Consider the following 23,295-nt stretch of genomic DNA (forward strand, 5'->3'; position numbering starts at 1 on the left):
AGATAAGCATGTTGGCGTGGCAAGAGAAGAAAAGGTTGAACGTTGTAGCAAATCTGTAAATAAATTAGTCTTAGTCCTAATGTCGTAGAGTAGAGTACTCTTTAAATCCGAAAGCCCGGATCGGGTCTTTAACTGGCGCAGTCGGTAGTTCCGGCCGCGAAACGTTTAAGTGTTTTTTTTATCGGGGGAATACCGATGAACTTTAAGAACTGATTGAACTGTGGTGTGTGTTAAACATTAAACGTGTAAAACGAGTGTGATATAGTGAGGAAAACATATCTTTCGCCTTCGCCGGAGCACCAAGTAAGTAATATTTTATATATTTCTACTATTTACTACTAAGACCAATAAAAACGTGATCCAATTTACCGCATTTATTGCGTATTCAGTCTTAAAGTTTTATGCTTTTTTTTATACAAATAGAACTAGCTTAATAAACGGATGATTACTCGCAAAATGGCGGAATCAATCCAAAAACAAATAAAGGAAGTAATCCTTTTGCTTGAAAAACAGCATATGCGACTTTCGAATTTGGAATTACCATTAGTGGGTAATCACTCCCAGAACGCGGCTAATAACTTTGATAAATTAAGGATCCCTGATCCTATTAAAATGATCCCAAATTTCGCGGGAGAGCCGAAAATGCTAGTTTCATGGCTAGAATCGGTGATCAAAAAATCCAATTCATCAAGAACATAATTAACAATGAACAATTGATTAATGATGTAATGCCTTTGTGGGTGAGCATCATCAGAGACAAAATTATAGATAAAGCTAATGACGCTCTTGTAAATAGTCATACAAAATTAGACTGGTCGGCAATTAAATCTGCTTTAAAAGATTCTTTTGGCGACAAAAGAGATCTTTCCACACTTTGTACAAGTATCCCTTACTTGAAACAAGGTTCAAAAGATTTAACTTCGTATTATGAAGAGTGCCGAAACTTATTAGCTGATATAAAGGCGAAAATTTTGTTGAACGACGAGACAAAAGTATGCGCTGTAGTTCTTATAAAAACATACGAGAGCATGATTACAAATGCTTTCATAGATGGCTTACATGCGAATTTATCGTCATTAACTCGCATTTATCGACCTGATAGTCTTTTAAAAGCCTACGAAAGTGCTTTAGATCAATACAACGCCATACAAAGACGACGTGAAAGTTTTCCACAAAGAATGGTCCCTTTTACGAAAAACAATTCATTTAGAGAACAATCACAGCAGCAATCATATTTCATGCACAAAAAACCTTTCAGAACAGATCACAAACAAAATCGGCCTTCATTGATTAATACTAATCAGTTAGGTTCTTCGCGATTCATTAATCAAAAACAACCCACAAAAACAAATTATAATCAACGTTCTACCCCCAATTTCCAACCTTTTCAAAACAATCGAATTCATTACCAAGAAGAGATCCAGAATAGGGAACACGTAGGTAAAGTATCTCCTGACAGTAATGCCATTAACTATAACGAGTATTCATTAAATAAATCCGCTATTACTCAAAACACTCCTGAATTAAGGGATAACCTAAATTTTCAGTGGGATTCATACCCCAACCACAAATATATTTCATCTGGCCTCAAACAAAACCATAATTTCTCAGAGCAAAATCTAAAATTTTCAGAGGGATTCAGACCTCTTTCATATGATAAAGAAAACAGTTTTCTCCGATATCTGAATATTAAAACACAAATTGGAAATCTAAAATTTCTTGTCGACACTGGCTCTAATAAAAATTATATTTCACCAGAGCATATTCACCCCACAATGAAAATTAATTGCGTACCTCATCTAATTAAAAACATTTCCGGATCGCATAATATAGACAAATTTAGTGAGCTCAATATTTTCTTCAACTATAAATCATTACCAAGGCAGAAATTTCTTTTATTTCGATTTCATAAATTTTTTGATGGTCTAATCGGATACGAATCTTTAAAATCATTGGGCGCTATCATCGATACCGTATCCAACGAGCTACTAATAGGAAGTTTGAGAATTCCTATGAACAGAAAAACTTTTAACGGAACTGAAACGAACTTTCAGATCAATAATATTCATGGCGGAAAAACACTAAAATCGAACAAAACACAAAATTCTGATACTGATCACAATGTTCAAATCGATCCAAGCATAATAATTACGAAATATGTTTCATTATTCAACCCGAGTAGTAATCCAGTTATTCTAGAAACTGACTTACACAACAAAATGTATTCAAGCAATCGAACAAATCTCCAAAACAAACAAGAGCATAATTATAGGAAAGAGCGAATAAATAGAACAGTACAAACGGGAATCAATCAAAATCACGCAGAAATTATCGAAAATTTTACTTATACGAAATCCAGAACTCAGCAACCCTCACATAAACTTGATAAAAACAACGGAAGCGATGGAACCGTTGAAAGGTTCCGTTCAACAAGCAACGAAATATCTCGTTGCTACAGACACAAATTCGGAAACTTGACAACTAATGAAATGTTTTTAAAATAATCTATATTACATAATAATACAATATTATCTCCCCCAGATTTCAAGCGTCTAGAAGCTCCTTACGATATCAAGGATAGTGAAGAAAAATCATTCAACTTGGCAAAATTATGTTGATATCGAAACGAATGCGATATGAATGTTGTGGTAAAATAAGACAAATCTCAAAGTAAAACAACCATCACAATAAATGCGAACCGAACACATCTAAAATGTTAAATGAACCAAACATTACTTCTACCATAACAATAATCATATTCTTTCCCTTTCCAGGAAATTCTAAAATTCTTTCTGCCCGCTTCTATCAACTATATCCATACAATCCAATGATTCTAGTAGAAATTCTGGTCTACTAATCATAAAAAAGCCCCAGCGATATAAGTCAATAAAATGTGCCCTAAAATCGACTAAAAAAACTCTTCTAGTACCTTATAAAATAAAAATAGAACGGCAAATTTAAAAAAAAAACATTCATGTTTCAATTCACATTCTATTGCCAAAAATAGAACAAGATCAAAATCACCGAAAAGTATAAGATCATAAACTGAAGAAATAATAAAACATCTAGATAACAATAATTTTAGCGAAATCATAAATAGTCTAACAGACTGAAAGTAGTCTTCTGAAAAACAATGAGTAAGTTAGGTTTAAAATTATTCCTATAAGCATGAAACAAAAAGAAGCAGAAAAAGGGCTGATTTTTTTGCCGAATTTGAATTATTAAATTTGACTGAATTATTTAAATTATTTTCAATTGAGTATTCCTAGAGTCGTACAGCATATCTTCCAAACATATAATTAGTTAAACTTCGATTTACCTGACAATTTTTCCCATAAAAAAACTGAATTTCGTAACAAGTAAAGTAAAAAAAAAAAATTTTTTCTAACAAATTTAGATCAAATCTATGAGTTCTCAAATCTAAATCCATCAGCATTTCACGATCATATGGAAATTTTTCGCATTGTATCGATTCTACAATTAAATAGTACGAGTTATTATATATTTTTTGTTAAACCTTTACAAGTGAGAAACACAACACTAAAAATGCCCGCCACCATCGCCATCATTAACAAAACCGAACGAATTTTCCCACTGAGAAGTGTACCCGCATATCCGATAAGAACCGTCTTGAAGATTTCACCAAGAACGAGTGTTTCCCTAACTCATCAACTAGAGCCGATGATTGTACCGGACATTCTGCCATGGATTTATATTGAGTCCGACTTGAACTTGTTTGTATTAAAGAGGCATAACACTTCGCAGTCAAAAAATGATGAAAACGCAGTCAAACCGATGAAGACGGAAACTGGAGGAACACAAACAGAAGCGCAATACCACAACAACGGAGGAGACGGAGATAAGCATGTTGGCGTGGCAAGAGTAGAAAAGGTTGAACGTTGTAGCAAATCTGTAAATAAATTAGTCTTAGTCCTAATGTCGTAGAGTAGAGTACTCTTTAAATCCGAAAGCCCGGATCGGGTCTTTAACTTATATATATATATATATATATATATATATATATATATATATATATATATATATATATATATATATATATATATATATTCACAAACGGAATTTTATTTGCTTTTATTTCAAGAGTTATTGGACGACAACAGTTAGGTGCGCATCTTTTTTTTTTTTTTTTTATAAATTCGTTTATTTTTACAGGCTCAGTTGCATAAGTTTAAAGGAGCCGAAATCTTAAATATATTTTTAACACTATATATATGAACAATTTTCTTAAATCTATGGTTAGTAATGTGGGAAACCGATTACTCGCGGTGAACTCGAGATTAGAAGGGTGACATATTTTTCTCAGGAAAAGGATGGGGTATAAGGAAATTATTACAATGTTGATAATCACACACACTCAATTCTTAAATCTATTCGTACATCTATTGTGAATTTACATTTCATTCTCCTGTTTATAGCAAGCGGACCAATTACTCATAAAGGAAAAAATGGAGGGTATAAGGATATAAGGATAATCACACACGAACATCGATAGATTTAAGGAAAACATATATTTGGGACATGTAATCAAGGTCTAACCGAGCCAACACATCTCTCACCGGCACATTGGGCTGCCTTCCTCTAGCCCGAAGGGAGTTCTCTAAATTCGATCTGGCAACAAGATACACCTCACACGACCAAACAACGTGTTCGATGTCGTGGTAGCCTCGGCCACAAACGCAGATATTGCTGCCGGCCAGATTGAAACGAAAGAGTAGCGCGTCTAACGAACAGTGATTGGACATGAGTCGGGAGAAGGTGCGAATAAAGTCCCGACTCAAGTCCAGACTTTTGAACCATGGTTTGAGGCTAACCTTAGGGATAATCGAGTGAAGCCACCGGCCCAATTCACCTTCGTTCCATTTGCGTTGCCAGTTAGCGATGGTATTTTTACGGACTAAAGAGTAAAATTCATTGAAGGCGATTTGACGCTGATAAATGTCGCCTTCAATCGCACCTACCTTTGCTAATGAGTCAGCCCTCTCATTACCCGGAATTGAGCAATGAGAAGGGACCCACACAAAGGTAATGACATAACAGCGTCTGGATAAAGCACTCAAATTTTCTCGTATTCTCTCAAGGAAGTACGGCGAGTGCTTTTCCGGCCTCACTGAACGGATAGCTTCGACAGAGCTAAGACTATCCGTTACAATGTAATAGTGTTCAACAGGTCGTGAGGCGACGCTGTCCAGCGCCCAATGAATTGCTGCCAATTCAGCAATATACACTGAGCAAGGATTCTGAAGACTGTGTGAGGTGCTAAAAAATTCGTTGAACACTCCAAATCCTGTGGACTCGTTTATAGTGGACCCATCAGTAAAGTACATATTATCACAATTGATACCCCCATACTTTTCATCGAAGATCGTTGGAGCGATCCTCGATCGTTGGTAATCTGAATATCCATGGATATCTTGCTTCATGGACAGATCAAAATGCACAGAGGAATTAATGTAGTCAGGGAAACAAACACGGTTGGGAATATACGAAGAAGGATCAACCTGCATGGAGATGAATTCATGATATGAACTCATGAATCCAGAGTGAAAATTTAGCTCGATCAGCTGCTCAAAATTTCCGATCACCAATGGGTTCATGACCTTACACCGGATGAAGAACCGAAGAGATAATAAATTGAAGCGATCTTTTAGTGGGAGTAGGCCTGCCAAAACCTCGAGACTCATGGTATGCGTTGAGGGCATACATCCCAACGCGATACGGAGACAAAGATACTGAATTCGCTCGAGTTTAATGAGGTGTGTTTTGGCAGCTGATTGAAAGCAGAAACTGCCATACTCCATCACTGAGAGAATAGTTGTTCGATACAACATTATAAGATCTTCGGGATGGGCTCCCCACCAGGTGCCGGTAATTGTACGGAGAAAGTTTATTCTTTGTTGACATTTTTTACTCAGATACCTAATATGGGCCCCCCAAGTACATTTGGAGTCGAACCAGACCCCAAGATACTTGAATGACATAGCATGAGTGATCGGTTTACCCAAAAGTTGAAGCTTTGGTTTTGCTGGTCTATGCTTCCTAGAAAAAACCACCATCTCTGTTTTCTCCGTGGAGAATTCGATCCCTAGCCCAATGGCCCAGGTTGAAAAATTGTTCAAAGTATCTTGTAAGGGTCCTTGCAGGTCGGATTCGTTTGATCCTACGACAGACACCACTCCATCATCTGCAAGTTGTCTTAGGCTGCAATTTTGTGTAAGGCAATTGTCGATGTCGCTTACATAGAAGTTGTACAAAAGGGGGCTTAAACATGAGCCCTGGGGGAGTCCCATGTAAGAGACCCGACTTACTGCCGAATCTCCGTGAGAAAAGTTCAAATGCTTCTCACAAAGCAAGTTATATAACATATTATTCAATAGAGGCGGAAGACCCCGAGAGTGTAATTTGTCTGACAAAACCTCTATTGAAACAGAATCAAAGGCCCCCTTTATGTCCAAGAATACTGAAGCCATTTGTTTTTTTCCGGCGTAAGCCATTTGAATTTCTGAAGAAAGCAACGCAAGACAATCATTCGTCCCCTTGCCCCTGCGGAACCCATATTGTGTATCTGAGAGTAGGCCATTCGTTTCAACCCATCGATCAAGGCGAAACAAGATCATTTTCTCCAACAATTTCCGTATACAAGACAGCATTGCTATTGGGCGGTACGAATTGAAGTCGGACGCGGGTTTTCCGGGTTTTTGAATAGCTATAACTCGTACTTGTCTCCAATCATCTGGAACAATATTATTCTCCAGAAACCGATTGAATAAATTCAACAAGCGATGTTTCGCCACATCAGGGAGGTTTTTCAGCAAGTTGAACTTAATTCTATCCGATCCCGGAGCAGAATTGTTACATGAAAGGAGAGCAAGAGAGAATTCTACCATCGAAAACTCGGAATCAAGATCGCACCTATCTTGTGGTATATCTCGAACAATTTTTTGCACAGGAGCGGAATCAGGACAAACCTTCCGTGCAAAATTAAAAATCCATCGATGTGAATATTCTTCGCTTTCATTCGTTGAAGAGCGATTTCTCATGTTTCGAGCCACTTTCCATAATTTTTTCATTGACGTTTCTCGTGACAAACCTCCCACGAAATTTCGCCAATAAGCACGTTTTTTCCCTTTGATTAAGTTTTTAAATTGATCTTCAAGGGCTAAATACGTTTGAAAATTTTCAGGGGTTCCACGTTTCCGAAAAGCTTTAAATGCATTCGATTTTTCTACATAAAGCTTGGAACATTGGCTATCCCACCATAGATTGGGAGGCCTTCGGGAAATGGTGGAACCTGGGATGGGTTTCGTTTGAGCGCGAACCGCGCTGTCATAGATCAAACGAGAAAGGAAGTTATACTCCTCCAATGGAGGTAAACCATCTCTGGAATTGATGGCTAGAGCAATCGCGTCCGCATATTTTTTCCAGTCAATGTGTCTTGTGAGGTCATATGCCATGTTTATAGATTCAGAAGAATTCGACCCAATGGTGATGGAAATTTTGATTGGCAAGTGATCACTACCGTTGGGGTCCTGGATTACATTCCACTTGCAATCTAACGATAGTGAATTCGAGCAAAGCGAGAGGTCAAGAGCACTTGGGTTAGCAGGAGGTTTAGGAACACGTGTTGTTTCCCCAGTGTTCAAAAGTGTCATATTGAAGCTGTTACAAAGGTCATATATCAACAGTGAACGATTGTCGTCGTACTGTTCCCCCCAGGCAGTTCCGTGAGAGTTGAAGTCTCCCAAGATCAATCGTGGCTCAGGAAGGAGTGAGCACATGTCAACAAGTTGCTTGCGGCTAACCGCAGCTCTCGGAGGCCAATACAAGCTGACAATACAGAGGTCTTTTCCTCTGATGTTTGCATGACAAGCAACAGCTTCAATCCCTCCAATAGGTGGAAGGTCAATTCGAAAAAATGAGTGGCACTTATTGATCCCCAATAGCACCCCTCCGTATCTGTCATCACGGTCCAAGCGTATAATATTAAAATCGTGGAAAGAGAGATCATCTCGCGAAGAAAGCCAAGTTTCGGACAGAGCAAAAACATCACAATTGAAATTATGAATTAAAAATTTGAATGTATCCAATTTAGGGATAAAACTACGACAATTCCACTGTAAAACAGTGATATCTCCGACCTCTCTATTTGAATTAGACATCAAGAGAGATAATCATTGCAAGGAGGGGCCATGTTTGCATCAATTGTTGCAAAATTGTCTTTAATACTGGAAGCATTGATATGACAATGGTTCTGATGGAGTCGGAAACATTAAAGCATGTGAAGATTTGAGCCACAAGGTCAGTCAACTTTATAAATCCCGATTGGGAAGTTGAACTTGACGGTAAAATAGGGACAGTTGGGGTTTTTGATGTTCCTTCGAGTGCTGGGTCGTTCGAAGGTGAATTATTCCCACGGAAGCCAGGAGGAACCTGATTTTGCTTGTCCGCTGCACTCGATTTTTTAGGCATGCTAACAGAGGGTATAACCGGAGGAGCTTGTACTTGAACTTTGGGAGTGGTCACATTTTTGCGCCGGGGATTCCCTTGGAAGATGTACGGTGTGCCCTCGTTAGCTGTATCCGCTTCCATTTCGTCAACTGGCAGTGAAGCGAAGACATTGTTTGCGGTTAAAGGTTGTTGCTGTTGGGCCAATGGAGAAGCGCCCTTTAAAATTTCCGCAAAAGTGCGCTTCGAGCGTTCCTTTAAAGAGCGCTTCTGCTTCTCCCAGCGACTCTTGTAAGTTTCACAAGCCGAGAGCACGTGCGGAGTTCCTCCGCAATATGGACACTTTTGCTCAATCGCACTGCAGGATTTGTCCACATGTTGCTCTCCGCAAGTGGCACAGCGCTCCTTGTTGGCGCAGTAAGCTGCTGTGTGACCAACTGACTTGCATTTCAGGCAAGTCATGGGCTTTGGCACGAAGAGTCGCAGCGGTAGCCTCAATTTGTCCACCATAACGTAGTCAGGGAGGGCGGAGCCAGCAAAAGTGACTCTAAACGAGTCGGACGGCGTAAATTTCGATTCTTTCCCTTCCTGGGAGACTTTGCCGAGTTGTCGGCATTCTAAGATTTTAACCTTAATCAAAGGCAGCTTTTTAAATCTGCCATCTCCTTCCATAATTGATTTGCACGTCAGACCCGTTTCGGTTATCACCCCCGAGATTTCTACGTCATGGGAAGGCACGTAGACACGATATTCCAGGGTAAACCTCTGGTCGACGACAATACCGTTTGCGTCTTTCCGATCAGCTACGACAACACGCAGTTTGGTCGGTCTAACCTTCGAAATTTCTGTCACGGAGGAGTATCTTGCCAGATCTTTCATGATCTGAATAACATTAAGTGCTTTTCCGTTTGGCTTAGGCCTGAAGAAAACAACCCACGGACCAGTTCCAGGTGCATCTTCAGGATAGACTTTGACACGTGGAGAGAAGACTACAGGACGAGAAGGAGATGACGAGGATTGAAGGGGATCGGGGACAACAGGATGGGGAGGCGAAATCTGAGCTGTTGTAGGAGCGAGGGGGGTTGGAGAGGAGGTATTTGCAGGTTTTTTAGAGGGGGGCTTGCTAGAGTTAGCAGACTCGTCCCCGGACGAAACATCCTCTGATGTAGGAACGCGTTTAAGTGTCTTCGCTGTTCCTTTATTAGAACTTTTTTCAACCAGAGGGGAGTCATCATCAGAGATCTCCATATCTGGAGATTCTCCCCCTCCTTCTGCCATTCTGTAATTGGTACTTATATTCTAATAATTTGTTTTTAATAATAATAATAATAATTAAAAAAAAAAATTAAAAAAAATAAATCTTATATCTTATTTATTTCTATTCACCACAATGCACCCCAGTGCTGATGAACTGGCAACCGCTGCTTGCTTCTCAATCGGAGCGCTTGAGCGCTCGGCACTATCACACACCACTAAGAAGTGATGCTCTCCTTCACACTGCTGTAAGTTAGCAGCGAATCGCGCTGGTATTGTGTGCGTGCAACTGACCACCGATGTCCGACTTCGACTGCGATGGCGACAAATCGGCGATAACTGAAAGCCGGCTGGCCTTGCCAGGCTTTGACGATTCAGCCTTTCTCACCAATTCCGAGTTCACACTGCGTTCCACGATATCTCGAACAATTCGAAAACGCGCGAAAAAAGCACACCCGGGCGACAAAAAAAAATAATAACAGCCAACGGTAACCGAAAACAATGCTTCAACGGAGACGCTCACAGCACACGACCGGTTACTCGAAGCTTATGCCGAAGAATGAGGTGCGCATCTTTGCCCCGCATTACTCTATGGCACGCATATCGCTATCTCACTATACCTACCGTCACCGCCTATCTCACTATCCCTCTGCTGTAAAATATGTCAAATGGTGGTAAATTGGTAATTCACGACGACAGTGGCATGGTGTTGACGTCTGGTGGCGACTTCAAATTTGGGCCATAATTTGGGTCCCAAACTCGTTAGTGTAATCTCTATCAGATTAGAAGACACGAAGCCGGTTTTCAAATTCTAAAATTTGAATGAAAATTCTCACATGATGTTATTTAATTACTTGAAACACGTATTTCTGACTTTCATTCAACCATATGGCAATACAGTTTCAACATTGTTGCTGATTTTTTTCATTATAATATAAAGTTGTCTTCATAAACAGTCTTCGTATGAGACTTTTTCACCACCTGCAGACAAAAATGTTTTAAATGTAAGTAAAATACCAATTTGGTATGGGAAACCTAATTTTCATTCATAATTTTAATTTTGAAAACGTTCATCCCGACTGAAAATCAGCTATTCTGAAACGCTCCCCTAAACTAGTAAACGAAGCTCAATGCCGTGAACACGGATCGCTACTTTGAAGCTAAGACAAGATAAGACAACTGGCTTCTTACTCTTCTTCGTCGGACAAAAATGAAGCCATGACGTGAAGATGCCAGAGTTGCCAAATATTATACAATTTCGGATTTTTCTAATTTCTGTTTTTATGAATCGTACCATTCGGTTGGTGCGAATTTAATGATTTTGCATATTTTCAATAAGGAAATCTCAAAAATATGTTTTAAAAAGATAAAGTAAGTTCTTTAAATACCCATATCTATAATATAATAATGATATCCATAACAACTCGTCCAAGATTGTTTGGAGAATCTTTTCTCGTTGATTCGTGCAAAACAACGGCGCTCAATACAGGAACAACTTGAAAATCGTGACTCTTTCGCAATATATTAGGCTGTCAAAAAAGTCCTGCGGTATTTTTTTTGAATTTTCATTTGTTCATAAAGTTAGTTACAATCATCTGTTTTAAGTCAAATATGCGCCGTTTTGTTCGATGACTTGTTCCCAACGAGATGCCAACTTTATAATACCCCTGTTATAGAAACTCGCTTCCTTATTGGCAAAAAACTCGGATAGCCAATTTTCACAGGCCTCTTTTGTGGCTAACTTCTGACTACCTAGCTCGTTCGCCATGGACAAAAACAGGTGGTAGTCACTTGGTGCAAGGTCCGGACTATACGGCGGATGCAAAAGAACCTCCCATCCGAGCTCCCGGAGCTTCTGGCGCGCCACCAAAGAAGTGTGTGGCCTGGCGTTGTCCTGATGGAAGACAATGCGGCCTCTGTTTATCAAAGATGGCCTCTTCTTCATGAGTGCTACCTTCAAGCGGTCCAGTTGTTGGCAGTACAGGTCCGAACTGAGCGTTTGGCCATATTGAAGCAGCTCATAATAGATTATTCCTTGACAATCCCACCAAACACACAGCAGAACCTTCCTGGCCTTGGCCACCGTCTGAGCCGCTTCAGCGGGCTTCGACCACGACCGTTTGCGCTTCACGTTGTCGTAAGTGACCCACTTTTCATCGCCAGTCACCATCCGCTTCAGAAACGGGTCGATTTTGTTGCGATTCAGCAGCGATTCACATGCGTCGATACGGTCAAAGATGCTTTTTGCGTCAACGTGTGTGGTACCCATACATCGAGCTTCTTTGTGAATCCAAGCTTCTTCAAATTATTAATAACGGTTTGATGACTTATCCCCAGCTCTTGGCCGATGCTACGGCTGCTACTATGCCGGTCTTTCTCGGCTAATTCAGCGATTTTGTCGCAATTTTCGACGACAGGCCTTCCGGAGCGTGGCGCATCCTCGACGACCTCTACACCAGAACGAACGTTGAAACCATCGTTGTGCGGTGGAAATGGAAACTGTATCGGGTCCATAAACTGCACAAATTTTATTGGCAGCTTGAGATGCATTTTTGCCTTTGTCATAGTAGTACTGTGAAATATGTCGGATTTTCTCTTTATTTTGCTCCATATTTGCGACACTATAACTTACGAACGACTTAACCAAACAAAACACTGTCAAGAACTATATTATAGCGCGCAAAAATACCTTTCCAACAAGCTATAGTATGACTCGATACAATGAATACAACTAGAACTACGCGCTTACAACGACACCTCGCGGAAATACCGCAGGACTTTTTTGACAGCCTAATACGAGGGTCACTATTTATATTTCGGGAATTGACAACACTGATGTCATGTGAGTCCATCTGACGGTTCCATCGTAAAGTTTGACATTTTTGACGATATACGTACTCAGAACATTTTGTCATACGGACGCTATTTGTTTATTTTATAGTTAGTTGAAAGTTTGGTCTCGGCAAAAAAATGGAACTGAATCGTGAACATTTTCGTGCGATGATTTTTTACGACTTTCGACGTGGATTATCACAACAAGAGTGCGTCAATCAACTTAATTTGACTTTTGGCGATGAAGCTCCATCAAAAACCACTGTGTATCGCTGGTATAGTGAATTCAATCGTGTTCGTAGTTCGCTGTCCGAAGAGCTTCGTGAAGGTCGTCCAAAATCGACTGTAGTGCCAGAAAACATCGATGCTGTGCACGAAATGATTAAGCAAGATCGTCATGTAACCTATTGTGAGATTGAAGCATCCCTAAGCATTAGTTCCACCAGCATATATGCGATTTTACATGAACACTTAGTTGTGCGAAAATTATGTTCACGTTGGATTCCACATAATTTGACAATCGCTCAAAAAAAAAGGCTCGTGTCGATTGGAATAAATGCTTTGAAAATTGGTTTAAGCGCATGCAAAAGTGTATCGATCATCGTGGCGAGTACTTTGAAAAACAATAAAAATATATTCGCAGCTTAACTATTTGGTTTTGTTCCTATTCCCGAAATATAAATAGTGACCCTCGTATGACCGTAGTACCGAATGCTTCGCATATAGCCGATACACAAGAACATCTTGTTGGATTGATGGACTTGCTATCAAAGCGACGAGAAGAATGTTCAGCAAAGAAATTGATGGACAGTGAAGCAGCATCGACATCATATCGAATTTCAGCTTCATCTAATTTTAGTGATAATGTGGATGACATGAATATTGAATTCGACTAAGAGTACACCGTCGATGAATGGTATCAACTATCTTTCATATTCATATTTTCATATTCACGAGCTAGAGCTTACAACTCTCCCATCTGCATAGTGAATGATAAGACTTTCCATTTCTTCTTAGCAATGGAAATTATATTCCGAAATATGAAATCGCATTAGGGAACGTAAAAGTGACGAACCAGCCGAAATGTGTCGAAAGTCACTATAATAGAGAAAAAACGGCCTGTAAGGACACCGTGTAAGGAAAAACCTGACAGGTTTTTGTTCCTGTTTTGCCATGTAGTTTGATAAACGAGGTTCCTTTTCACACTCCTTATCGTCGAACACATCTGAAATTCTGTTACTGCTGTAAATGGTATGCATTCCACATCCAATTCGCTCAAAAGATTTGTTATCAACAAATCTTCCTTAACGGCTGATAAGAGTGCAACTTCTGTGGACGACAAACTAACCGTTTGTGGTTTTCTGGTGGATCATGATACCAGATTCCCATATAACAGGTATTTCAATAGGAACGCTACAAAAGTAGGCCGACAGGGACAGCAAACGACGCCATATTTTTCCCGCTCTCTTGACATTTCTCTCCAGTAAGGTTTTCCATTTCATAATGGAAAGATATATGATCCAACAACGAGCCAAGATTATCAAAATTTACTACAAAATTTACTTCGGAGTCTAGTGGAAAAATTGGAATTCACAGGAACAGTACAAAATGTTCCCGTGCCAGTTAGACAAAACATCAAATTGACGCAAGAACTGAAGCCGCTCGACCACCAGAAGCGTCTTATATTCGTGAATTGGGCTGCGCAACAACTTCGAAATGATCCGGATTTTCATCGAAAAATTATCTTCTGCGGCGAGTCTCATTTCTGGCTGGATGGCTTCGTCAATAAGCAAAATATGCGTTATTGGTCAGGCATCAATCCACACGTACTCCATGAGTCCATGAATTGGTGCGGTTTATGGTCCGGCGGCGTCATTGGGCCGTACTTCTTCCGTAAGGATCAAGACCGGCACGTTACTGTGAATGGGAATCGCTACCGCTCAATGATAACCGAATATTTTTGGCCCGATTTGGGTGATATGGACTTGGACAATATGCTATTTCAACAGGACGGCGCCACAAGCCACACAGCGAATTTAACAATCGATTTATTGAAAACCAAGTTTGGTGGGCGTATTATCTCACGAAATGGCCCAGTCAATTGGCCGCCTCAGTCGTGCGATTTGACGCCATTAGACGATTTCCTGTGGGGCTACCTCAAGTCTATGGTCTATGCCAACAAGTCAGCGACGATTGATGAACTTCGTACGACTATTGGACGTGAAATTGCAGCAGTATCGAAAATCGGGTTCAGCGTCTGAACTTCTACAAGCGTGCCAGTGGTGGCCATGCAAAAGAAATCAAGTTTCATACATGGCATCAAATGTACTTCCACATGGATGAAGAATTTCATTGATATCCAAAACCGTTTTTGTTTTATTTAAAAAAAAACTTTTGTATAAATCTTATTGATATATACTGCCGTTCTACGCATAGTTGTCCCATGTTTCAAAAACAGCAACTGAGAAAAACGCATTCAAAGTTTTCTAGCATTTGTCTGACAGAAGCTTTAAGCATTTCGGTTTAGCAATACACTGGATATTTTATTAAGAAAGAACTATTGTTTAATGAAATGTGAAAAGATTCAATCATTTGAATCAATCAATCCTTGTCATAGGCTTAAAAATCATGGTGGGACAGTTATGCCTAGAATATCAACATGGGACAATAGAACTTGATGTTGTTTTTTGAAAAACTGGGGACAAACAATATTTTTTTTTGTGTTTTCCAAAAGATTATGCATAAAAACATCGTTTTTTGACGAAGGGAGTGATTTGAAATACTCGTTGTTATAAGGCATTCGCTAACACGTGTTCTGTTAAACTTTTTTTTGTTTGTTTGAGAATTAGTTCGTTCTTCGAAACCAGAAATGAGTACATTGTTCCTATTGAAAACGTGACATAAAATTGTTGTTCTTGAATCGATTTATTTTATATAGATCTACAAAAAATATATGGTGGGACAGTTATGAATAGAATATTAACATGGGACAATTGAGCTTGATGTTGTTTTTTTTAAAGCTGGGAACAAACTATAACCTTTTTTGTATTTTTCCGGAAGACTAGGCATAAAAACTTCGTTTTATGAAGAAAAGTGGAAATTGTCAAAATGTAACATGGGACAACTATGCGTAGAACGGCAGTATACGCATCATACGATTTATAGGGGCGTTGTTTGCATAATTTGTTCTGGATGTTTTAGTTACAAAGAAATTGAGTGTTGTTAGTTGACGCCCAGGTACGTAGAAATTTAGTTTTTCTAGTAATTCAGCTGATTGTACTCGTTGCGAAAATAGGTCTTTAACAAAAGAAAGCATTGAAAATTTACGGCGTTCTTTTAGTGCGTGAATCGCACCGTGCTTCATATGAAGAAAATGGAAATGAGGTCCTGTTCAACCTATGGAGTGGAAATAAGAGAAACTGTTTCTGGACTGACTCAATGCGTCCTTCATGTACGACCGCATACGGCTTCCAAACGATGTTACAGTATTCCAAAATGAGCCTTACATATGTGACATATAGAAGCTTTATTGTGTATGATGCCGTTCTACACATAGCTGTCCCATGTACCAAAATCAGCAACTGAGAAAATCGCAATCAAAGTTTTCTAGCATAGGTTTTAAACTATTGTTTGATGAAATGTGAAAAGTTCCCCTCACTGAATCAATCAAGCTTGATTACGGGTTTAAAAATTCATGGTGGGACAGTTATGCCTAGAATATCAACATGGGACAATTTAATTTTTTTTTGTTTTCTGAAATACTGGGAACAACCATTTTTTTGTGTTTTTCCGAAAGATTTTGAATTAAAACATCGTTTTATAAAGAAGGCAGCAATCTGCAGCACCTTTGCACCTTAAATCTCACTGTTTTTTTTTATCCCTTTTGTTTATTTCAGGCTCATTAGCATCTTGGCTGTAACAGAGCCGAATTTCAATCGTGTACATGTCACATGTTTATCATATCTATAATTAGCACATTACACAGTTGCCATGTTTTCGGCGTTAGAGTATTCCCTTCTATACCATTGCATATGGTACACATTTACATAGTTGCCATATAAGCGTAAGAGTTTTCGTTCTGTTCTTCCATTATCCAGTTAGACCGGACAGCGGAGACAGTTGGATTGATCATTGTTGAGTTATTTATAGAACAGCAGCCCGATGTGTCTTGCAGAGCAGAGCAATTGTATGGATGAATCGATCTTATTTCGACCGTGGATCGATCTCCATCGCTGATGATTGTTGCGTGGACGTAGTTATTCTATAACAACACAAAGATGGTCAATGAGGGCCCTGAGTTTTGAACTCACGATCGATCGCTTACTAAGCGAACGCGCAACCAATGTGGCTACGGAGACTTCCTTACAAATCTCACTGTTATCAACGGTATATTTCAAATTATTTTTTTCTTAACATTTCATTGATTTTCAAACAACTTTTCTGTACTTTATATTTGAATCAGAAAAGGCGACAATTCTGCATACGACCTAATTGAAATCAGTAATAATTAAAATAAGTCATAAAAGTCATAAAAAATTGGGTAGCTGCCAAGGTTAAAAAAAATCAGAGAGGTTCACGTCAAAATCAGATGATTTTTTGTTGTTTCTCGTGTAATTACTCAATTAAAACTGACAAAGACCATATCGTAGGATCCAACGTAGCGTAACGTAGCGTAACGTAGGATACAGCGTAGACCAGATTCAATGAATTATGAAATAGAGTTACTAGTATAATAAACTCATAAAGGTATTTTCATAACGATATTCTTATGCAATATCAAGGACGCACAAGTGAAAATTCGTTTGCCCGCTCCGACGATCAACGTAGGCTTCGCGACAAAAAAAAAAAAAAAAGCTTTGAAGACGAGAGAAAATGTTAGCCAGATTAAAAGCGGAAGATGAAGAACGAAAGCGCCGGCGTGCGTTTGTCCGAACCCGCCTCCAGCGTGGCATCCGGATGGTGATTTACAATCTTTCCTGGTTGCAGCAAATCGATCAGCATTATTATGGAGACAATGCCCGCCGAAATATTGCCATGGTTATGTGGCGGAGGGTAGGACGGAAGGCACTATTTACGCTCATTGAAAAAACCGGCCTCAGCAAACCGGTAGAGGAACGCACCTATTGGCAACGTGACAGGATCTCAGAAGCGTTTCGCGACCTGGAATGCCTTGCCCGATTTCCGCCGGAAGTTCGTCAGGAGCTGACTACCGTTGCCCGATATGTGTTTTACACTGCTAATCGAGCGATCCTCAAAGAGGGTCGCGAAGCGGCGGGAGTCTACTTCGTGCTAGAAGGCATCGTTTGTGTGAGCCGTATGAAGTGGAACCCGTTGTACGAACGATATGAGGACACCCCGTATGCTATCCGTGTGCCAGGAGAGATGTTTGGCGAGATGTCGTTCCTCTATGGTTGTCCCCGGACGGCGACATGCGCCACAGCCACTGACTGCGAACTGCTGTACGTTTCCCGGAAATACTTTGAGCGATTGCTAGGTCCAACCCTGCGGCTCCAATGGCAGCAAACGCGGGAAGCGATGGATCGGTTCCAGTTCTTTGACAACTGGACGGACCTGCAGTTCCAGGAGATGTGCATCCTGACCAAAATGAAGAGCTACGAGCGCCAGCAGAAGATCAGCATGCCGGAAGCGGGCGTAGGCAGCGATTACGCGTACTTTGTTCTCAGCGGCGAGTGCATGATTTTGCAGTGTCTAAAGGTGTTGAAGAAGAAGCGCGGAAAGCGAGTTTGCTATCGGCTACTACCGGCCGAGACAGAAAATTATGAAATCGGTTTAGCAAAACGATATGAGGCGAAGCGGAAGCGAGAAGAAGAGGAGAAGCGAACGGAACAGGAGGAGCGAGAGAAACAGGAGAATCAAAAGAAGCAGGAAGAGCAGGGAGAGCAAGAAAAACAAGAAGAGCGAGAGAAGCAAGAAGAACAAGAGGAGAAAAAGGAGCAAGAAGAGCAAGAAGAGCAAGAAGAGCAAAAAGAGCAAAAGGAACGAGAGGAAAAAGAAGAGCAAGAGAAGCAAGTGGAACAGAAAGAGCCAAACGGGCAGGACGAACAGGAACAGGAGCCGTCGGGAGAATTGGAGTATCACTTCATCGACGTGGGAACGTACGATTGTGGGTCAGTGTTCGGACTGGGTGAACGCATAGACGATCGATCGATAGTGGCTCGAGAGCGGGTCCACTGTATGCTGGTTCCACGCTATTGGCTCTACATGAAGGAACAGAACGCGGGCAACGTCTGGGATCGGATTAAAATCTACCTGGATTCGGCGATTCCCACCCGGGAGATGTTGTTCAAGCAGTTCTTGGGAGATCTAAATTGGGTGGTATACCGGAAGAAGGTGGTTAGTGATCTAATGCAGTGCCAACGCCGGCCGAATCATACTCATTTGCTCGATGTACCGCTCATATGCCGAGTGGAAGAGACCATGGAAAGATGGAAGTGATGCGTTAAAATCTCCTAGTCAAAATTTCGTGGATATCCCAAAATAACAAATTTGCAGCTTACAGTCGATATGTGGACTTTTGTAGTGGATAGCTTATATTCGAGAGCTCGGTGAAGCTACTACCAATTAGTAGTAATAAAAATTCGTACACATATCTTTCAAAACAACCACTAACACGACATGAAATAAACGAGATTTTTACTTGCAATTTTTCAAAAAATTCAGATAACTACTGGTACAGAAAACTAATCTGGACAAAATACCCATACCAAGTTTATTAAAATAATACTTTCTCTGATCGTCAAACTCCTTACTTCCTTATTCAATGTAATCATAATTTCCATTCAACAGAATCATATATGAGGGGCTCAGAATGCAAGGGGTGTAAGTGACTTGATCGATTTCTCTTCATCAACTTTTTATTTAGTTAATAACTCAACTGCAAAAACGTTCCAATTCAAGTTTGCTATAGAATCCGATAAATGAGGTTCTGCCCTATCTTCCACATTATCAAATACAGCTGGGAATGTATTTGCAGCTAAGTTATGACCAAAAGAGAGAGTCGATGTAGAGAAATCGATCAAATCACTTACACCCCTTTCTTTCTATTCCTCTCATATACTAGGATCTAGCCGGATATTTGGAAAGCTTCAAGTGTGATCTCACTAAAAAAAACAACCTAAAGGAGCTAGTCTCAATAATTTGAGATCAATTTTCATTTCAAGTACACTGTCAAATGCTTTTGAATCGATTGTCATAGTTCATATAAATTCATAAGGATACTGCATCAAAAAAACCGCCATGATGAAGATTTACGGTGGCATCTGACACTGTTGTGCTTTTTATGTCAGATTTTTCAAAATAACTGTATGCTCAAAAAAGGATTTTTGTCCGAAGCTAAACAGTGAAACGAAAAAAGTTGAGTACTCGAGGCAGGAAAACATACACTTCAAAGGAATATACGTCTATAATTAACCCTCCTATACTCGCGTGCAAAATCATAACACGTATACTCGCGCACGGTGTCACAGACCGAAAATTGTACTTTTCTGTAATGTTGCCATTGTGTATTTTTCAGGCTTTATTGGCATTTATTTGAATAAGAGATAATACCCTCTTATTCAAATAAATGGAAAAACTCCAAAAAATATATTTTCTTCGTCTTTATTATGTTTTAATAGTCATCTAATTCAGCCTCCTCAAAACAGAGTAGTTTTTGATACTCCAACATAAATAACGAAATTCGAATTTTCTCTATTATTAATTAAAAGTAAGCAACTGAATATGATTCATGGAAGTATAAAGAGCTATAAAATAACATAAAAACGTATTAATCGCTTGTGGTTTCATTGGAGTTTGAATCAAACCATAGCATGACTGCATGCTCGAAACAAATATATTTTTTACATTTCATGCAGTTGTTGCGTGTTTTTCGGGTCTTTTACCGAAAAGAAGAATATGTAACGACCTTCTAGATAATCACCAGATGATAAAGGTTCTGGAATATAAAGTTTGCATATTTCTAATATTCTTTATCTCTGTATTCTTGGTAAACTAAGAATTAATGCCTTTTTTTAGATGGGGCATGAAAAGATTATATAAAAGGATTTCTAGGAACTTCCTTTTCTTTTTCTTGTTTTCTTGTCGATATTGTTAATTATAAAAAATATCCCCGAAACTGGAACTGTTAAAAACTACCATAAGCCACCGATTAGTTTATAGTTTACTGTTTGCAATTCTTCCACAAGTGAAATTATTTCACAAGTGTGTACCATTATATTTAGCGAATAACTATATGAAAGTCAAACATTTATATTTTGCTTTTGAGCGTATAAATCTAACGACGAATAATTAATATATGATCCCGTTCAATCCAGTTACAAAAGGGACCAAATTCAAATAAGAATAGTCCGGTCATGACCTTATGCATTATAATCAATCAAAATTCCACGCCACTAACATTTTATTCAACAATATTCTAGAATATGAAAAAGGCACTATACTCGCGTCGGTGTGTGAGACCGAAAGTGTTAAAAAAGTGGCACACGTCCCTTTTGTACCAACACATGCGATACGCTAAACGATGACGTACGACGAATAACGAAGCTAGAGAGAATCGCAAAGTCGTAGTGTTGATATTTTCTGAGAAATGAACGAATTATTGATTGCCCGGCCTGACAGACCAATGCGCAAGTATAGAAGTGTTAAAACTGAAATTGATAAAAAAAATCCAAAGGCAATCTTTCCCCAGAAGACAGAGAGCAATACGATGCGAAAGTTGGAAAATTTATCGATAATACTGAGGTGGAGTGTTCGTTCCACCCTACCCTGAATACGTCCAGGTAGGTGATTTTCTATCGTGATGCGACAGATAAGACATAGGATGACTTAGAGAAGGAATTAAAACCTTTACATAAAAGTTAAAAAGATAAGCCAATTCATATCTCCTTCTGTTCTCCCTGTTCTTCGATCCGTTGGTCCAGCTCTCTGGTGTAGTTTGCTGCCACGCCGTCCGCCTTTAACCGTTGAATGCTGAAACGCATCGTTCTCTCTATGCGAAATTTTAGCTTACATACGACGAGATCGAATCGATGTTTGGTTTCCGAAAAGACCTCACATCTACAACATCCGAAAAGTGTCGACCGTCGATCAGGACGTGATCGATTTGGGAGCAGGCTTCTCCGTTAGAACGTTTCCAGGTGCGCTTCTGATTGTTCAAACATGAGAAATAGACGCTCCAGATAGTCAATCCTCTGGCAAAGCTCACTAGCCTCACGTCGTTTTCATTGGTCGTCAAATGAAGGCTTTGTCTTGCTTATTATTTTACAGTTTAATATTATCAAAGAGTTTAATAACTAAATTTTAAACATATCCAAAATCAATATGCAAAGAATGGCCTAACGTAATCCTGCGTCAAATATGCGGTCGTGTCTCAAACACAACCCTCATGAAACTTTTTTTCCAGCAACAAAATTCTGAAATCAATCAACACCCCGATGAATCGAGATATCACTCAATGTATTGTCTCGTTTGTTACATATGCAGGGGCTAAATAGGGGCTATATAAACTAAACATATCAACATCTGATCTATTTGTAGACTTATAGAACTTCGTAAGAAAAAAATAGAAAAAATCGAAATACTGAAAAAATAAATTTTCTGTGCTAATTTTATTTGATGATATGTCGTGGTCCATCACAGTAAGATGCACTTTGAGTGTTTTTCTGCCAAATTTTCATTTTCAAACTTTTGAAAATGGCGTTAAAAAATAGACGTTTTTAAGCATAGCTGTTATATAAAGGGTGTGTCACATCAAATTGCATCACGGAAAAAACGCTGTAGAAATTTAATTTTTAGGAATTATATCCTCAGCTTTCGCTTATAATCAGATAAGAGTGTATAGATCACGTTGGCCATGCTTCACTGTCAATTTTTCGTAAATTTGGAAAAATGTCGTCGAACGAAAAAGAGCGTCGTGAATTAATCCTGCGCACTCATTTCTAGAATCCGCAGTTGTCACATCGTGACATCGGTAAGATGCTGGGAATCGTCCAATCCACGGTCAGCAGAGTACTAAAACGATACTTCGAGAACCTAACCATCGACCGGAAGGTGAAGAACGGCAAAAATGGATGCTCCGTCAGTGAAAAAGATCACAAGCGCGTAGTTAAGCAGTTTAGACGTGATCCGAGAAGTTCGGTCCGGGATGTCGCCAATAAGCTGAATTTGTCAAGTTCATTCGTCCAGCGTACCAAGCAGCGGGAGGGCCTGCGTACATACAAGGTTCAGAAGGCTCCTAACCGCGACGAAAGGCAAAACATGGTGGGGAAGACGCGAGCCCGGAAGCTGTACACCGAAATGCTGACGAAGCCGCATTGCCTGGTAATGGACGTCGAAACCTACGTCAAAGCGGACTTTCGTCAGCTGCCGGGCCTGTTGTTCTTCTTCGCAGAGGACAAATTCAGCGTTCCGGAGGAGATTCGCAAGCAGAAACTATCCAAGTTTGCCAAAAAGTACATGGTGTGGCAAGCGATCTGCTCTTGCGGAAAGCGGAGCGCCCCCTTACTTTTCAATTTTCCATCTTTGCGAATGGTTTTCATAACTTTTTTGGCATATAAACCCGGCACAGATACTGGCTGTAAAATCCTTTGCTCCGTTCTTGAGTTAAATCGTGAGGAACGGACACCAAATCATTTTTATTTATATAGATTTTCGTACCGCGCATATGAACATATTTAAATATAAGTTGAACAAGTACTGGGTCTCAAAATTCTCAGAAAATTCAAAATT

General features: G+C 39.6%; 4 protein-coding genes across 4 annotated transcripts in view; 3 read left to right on the top strand and 1 right to left on the bottom strand.

Annotated features, from left to right (window-relative positions):
• The window catches only part of LOC129777357 (ankyrin repeat domain-containing protein 29), a 483,863-nt gene that overhangs the window by 432,513 nt on the left and 28,055 nt on the right, over nt 1-23,295 (bottom strand). The window lies entirely within an intron of this gene.
• Nucleotides 1-23,295, top strand: part of LOC129777364 (60S ribosomal protein L9) — a 432,239-nt gene that overhangs the window by 173,876 nt on the left and 235,068 nt on the right. The gene's annotated exons all lie outside the window — the stretch shown is intronic.
• Nucleotides 559-3,886, top strand: LOC129777347 (uncharacterized). Its single transcript, XM_055783580.1, has 2 exons — nt 559-2,715; nt 2,775-3,886. Exon 1 carries the CDS (start codon nt 654-656, stop codon nt 2,502-2,504), a length of 1,851 nt encoding a protein of 616 aa, XP_055639555.1. The 5' UTR covers nt 559-653; the 3' UTR covers nt 2,505-2,715; nt 2,775-3,886.
• LOC129777349 (uncharacterized) lies at nt 17,416-19,193 on the top strand. Its single transcript, XM_055783582.1, has one exon. It carries the CDS (start codon nt 17,422-17,424, stop codon nt 19,003-19,005), a length of 1,584 nt encoding a protein of 527 aa, XP_055639557.1. The 5' UTR covers nt 17,416-17,421; the 3' UTR covers nt 19,006-19,193.

Source organism: Toxorhynchites rutilus, chromosome 3, assembly GCF_029784135.1.
Source record: "Toxorhynchites rutilus septentrionalis strain SRP chromosome 3, ASM2978413v1, whole genome shotgun sequence".
NCBI classification, from domain to species: domain Eukaryota; kingdom Metazoa; phylum Arthropoda; class Insecta; order Diptera; family Culicidae; genus Toxorhynchites; species Toxorhynchites rutilus.

What these genes read in the sequence shown, in the direction of transcription:
- LOC129777347 (XM_055783580.1), top strand. Translation starts at nt 654, where the DNA reads ATGGCTAGAATCGGTGATCAAAAAATCCAATTCATCAAGAACATAATT.
- LOC129777349 (XM_055783582.1), top strand. Translation starts at nt 17,422, where the DNA reads ATGTTAGCCAGATTAAAAGCGGAAGATGAAGAACGAAAGCGCCGGCGT.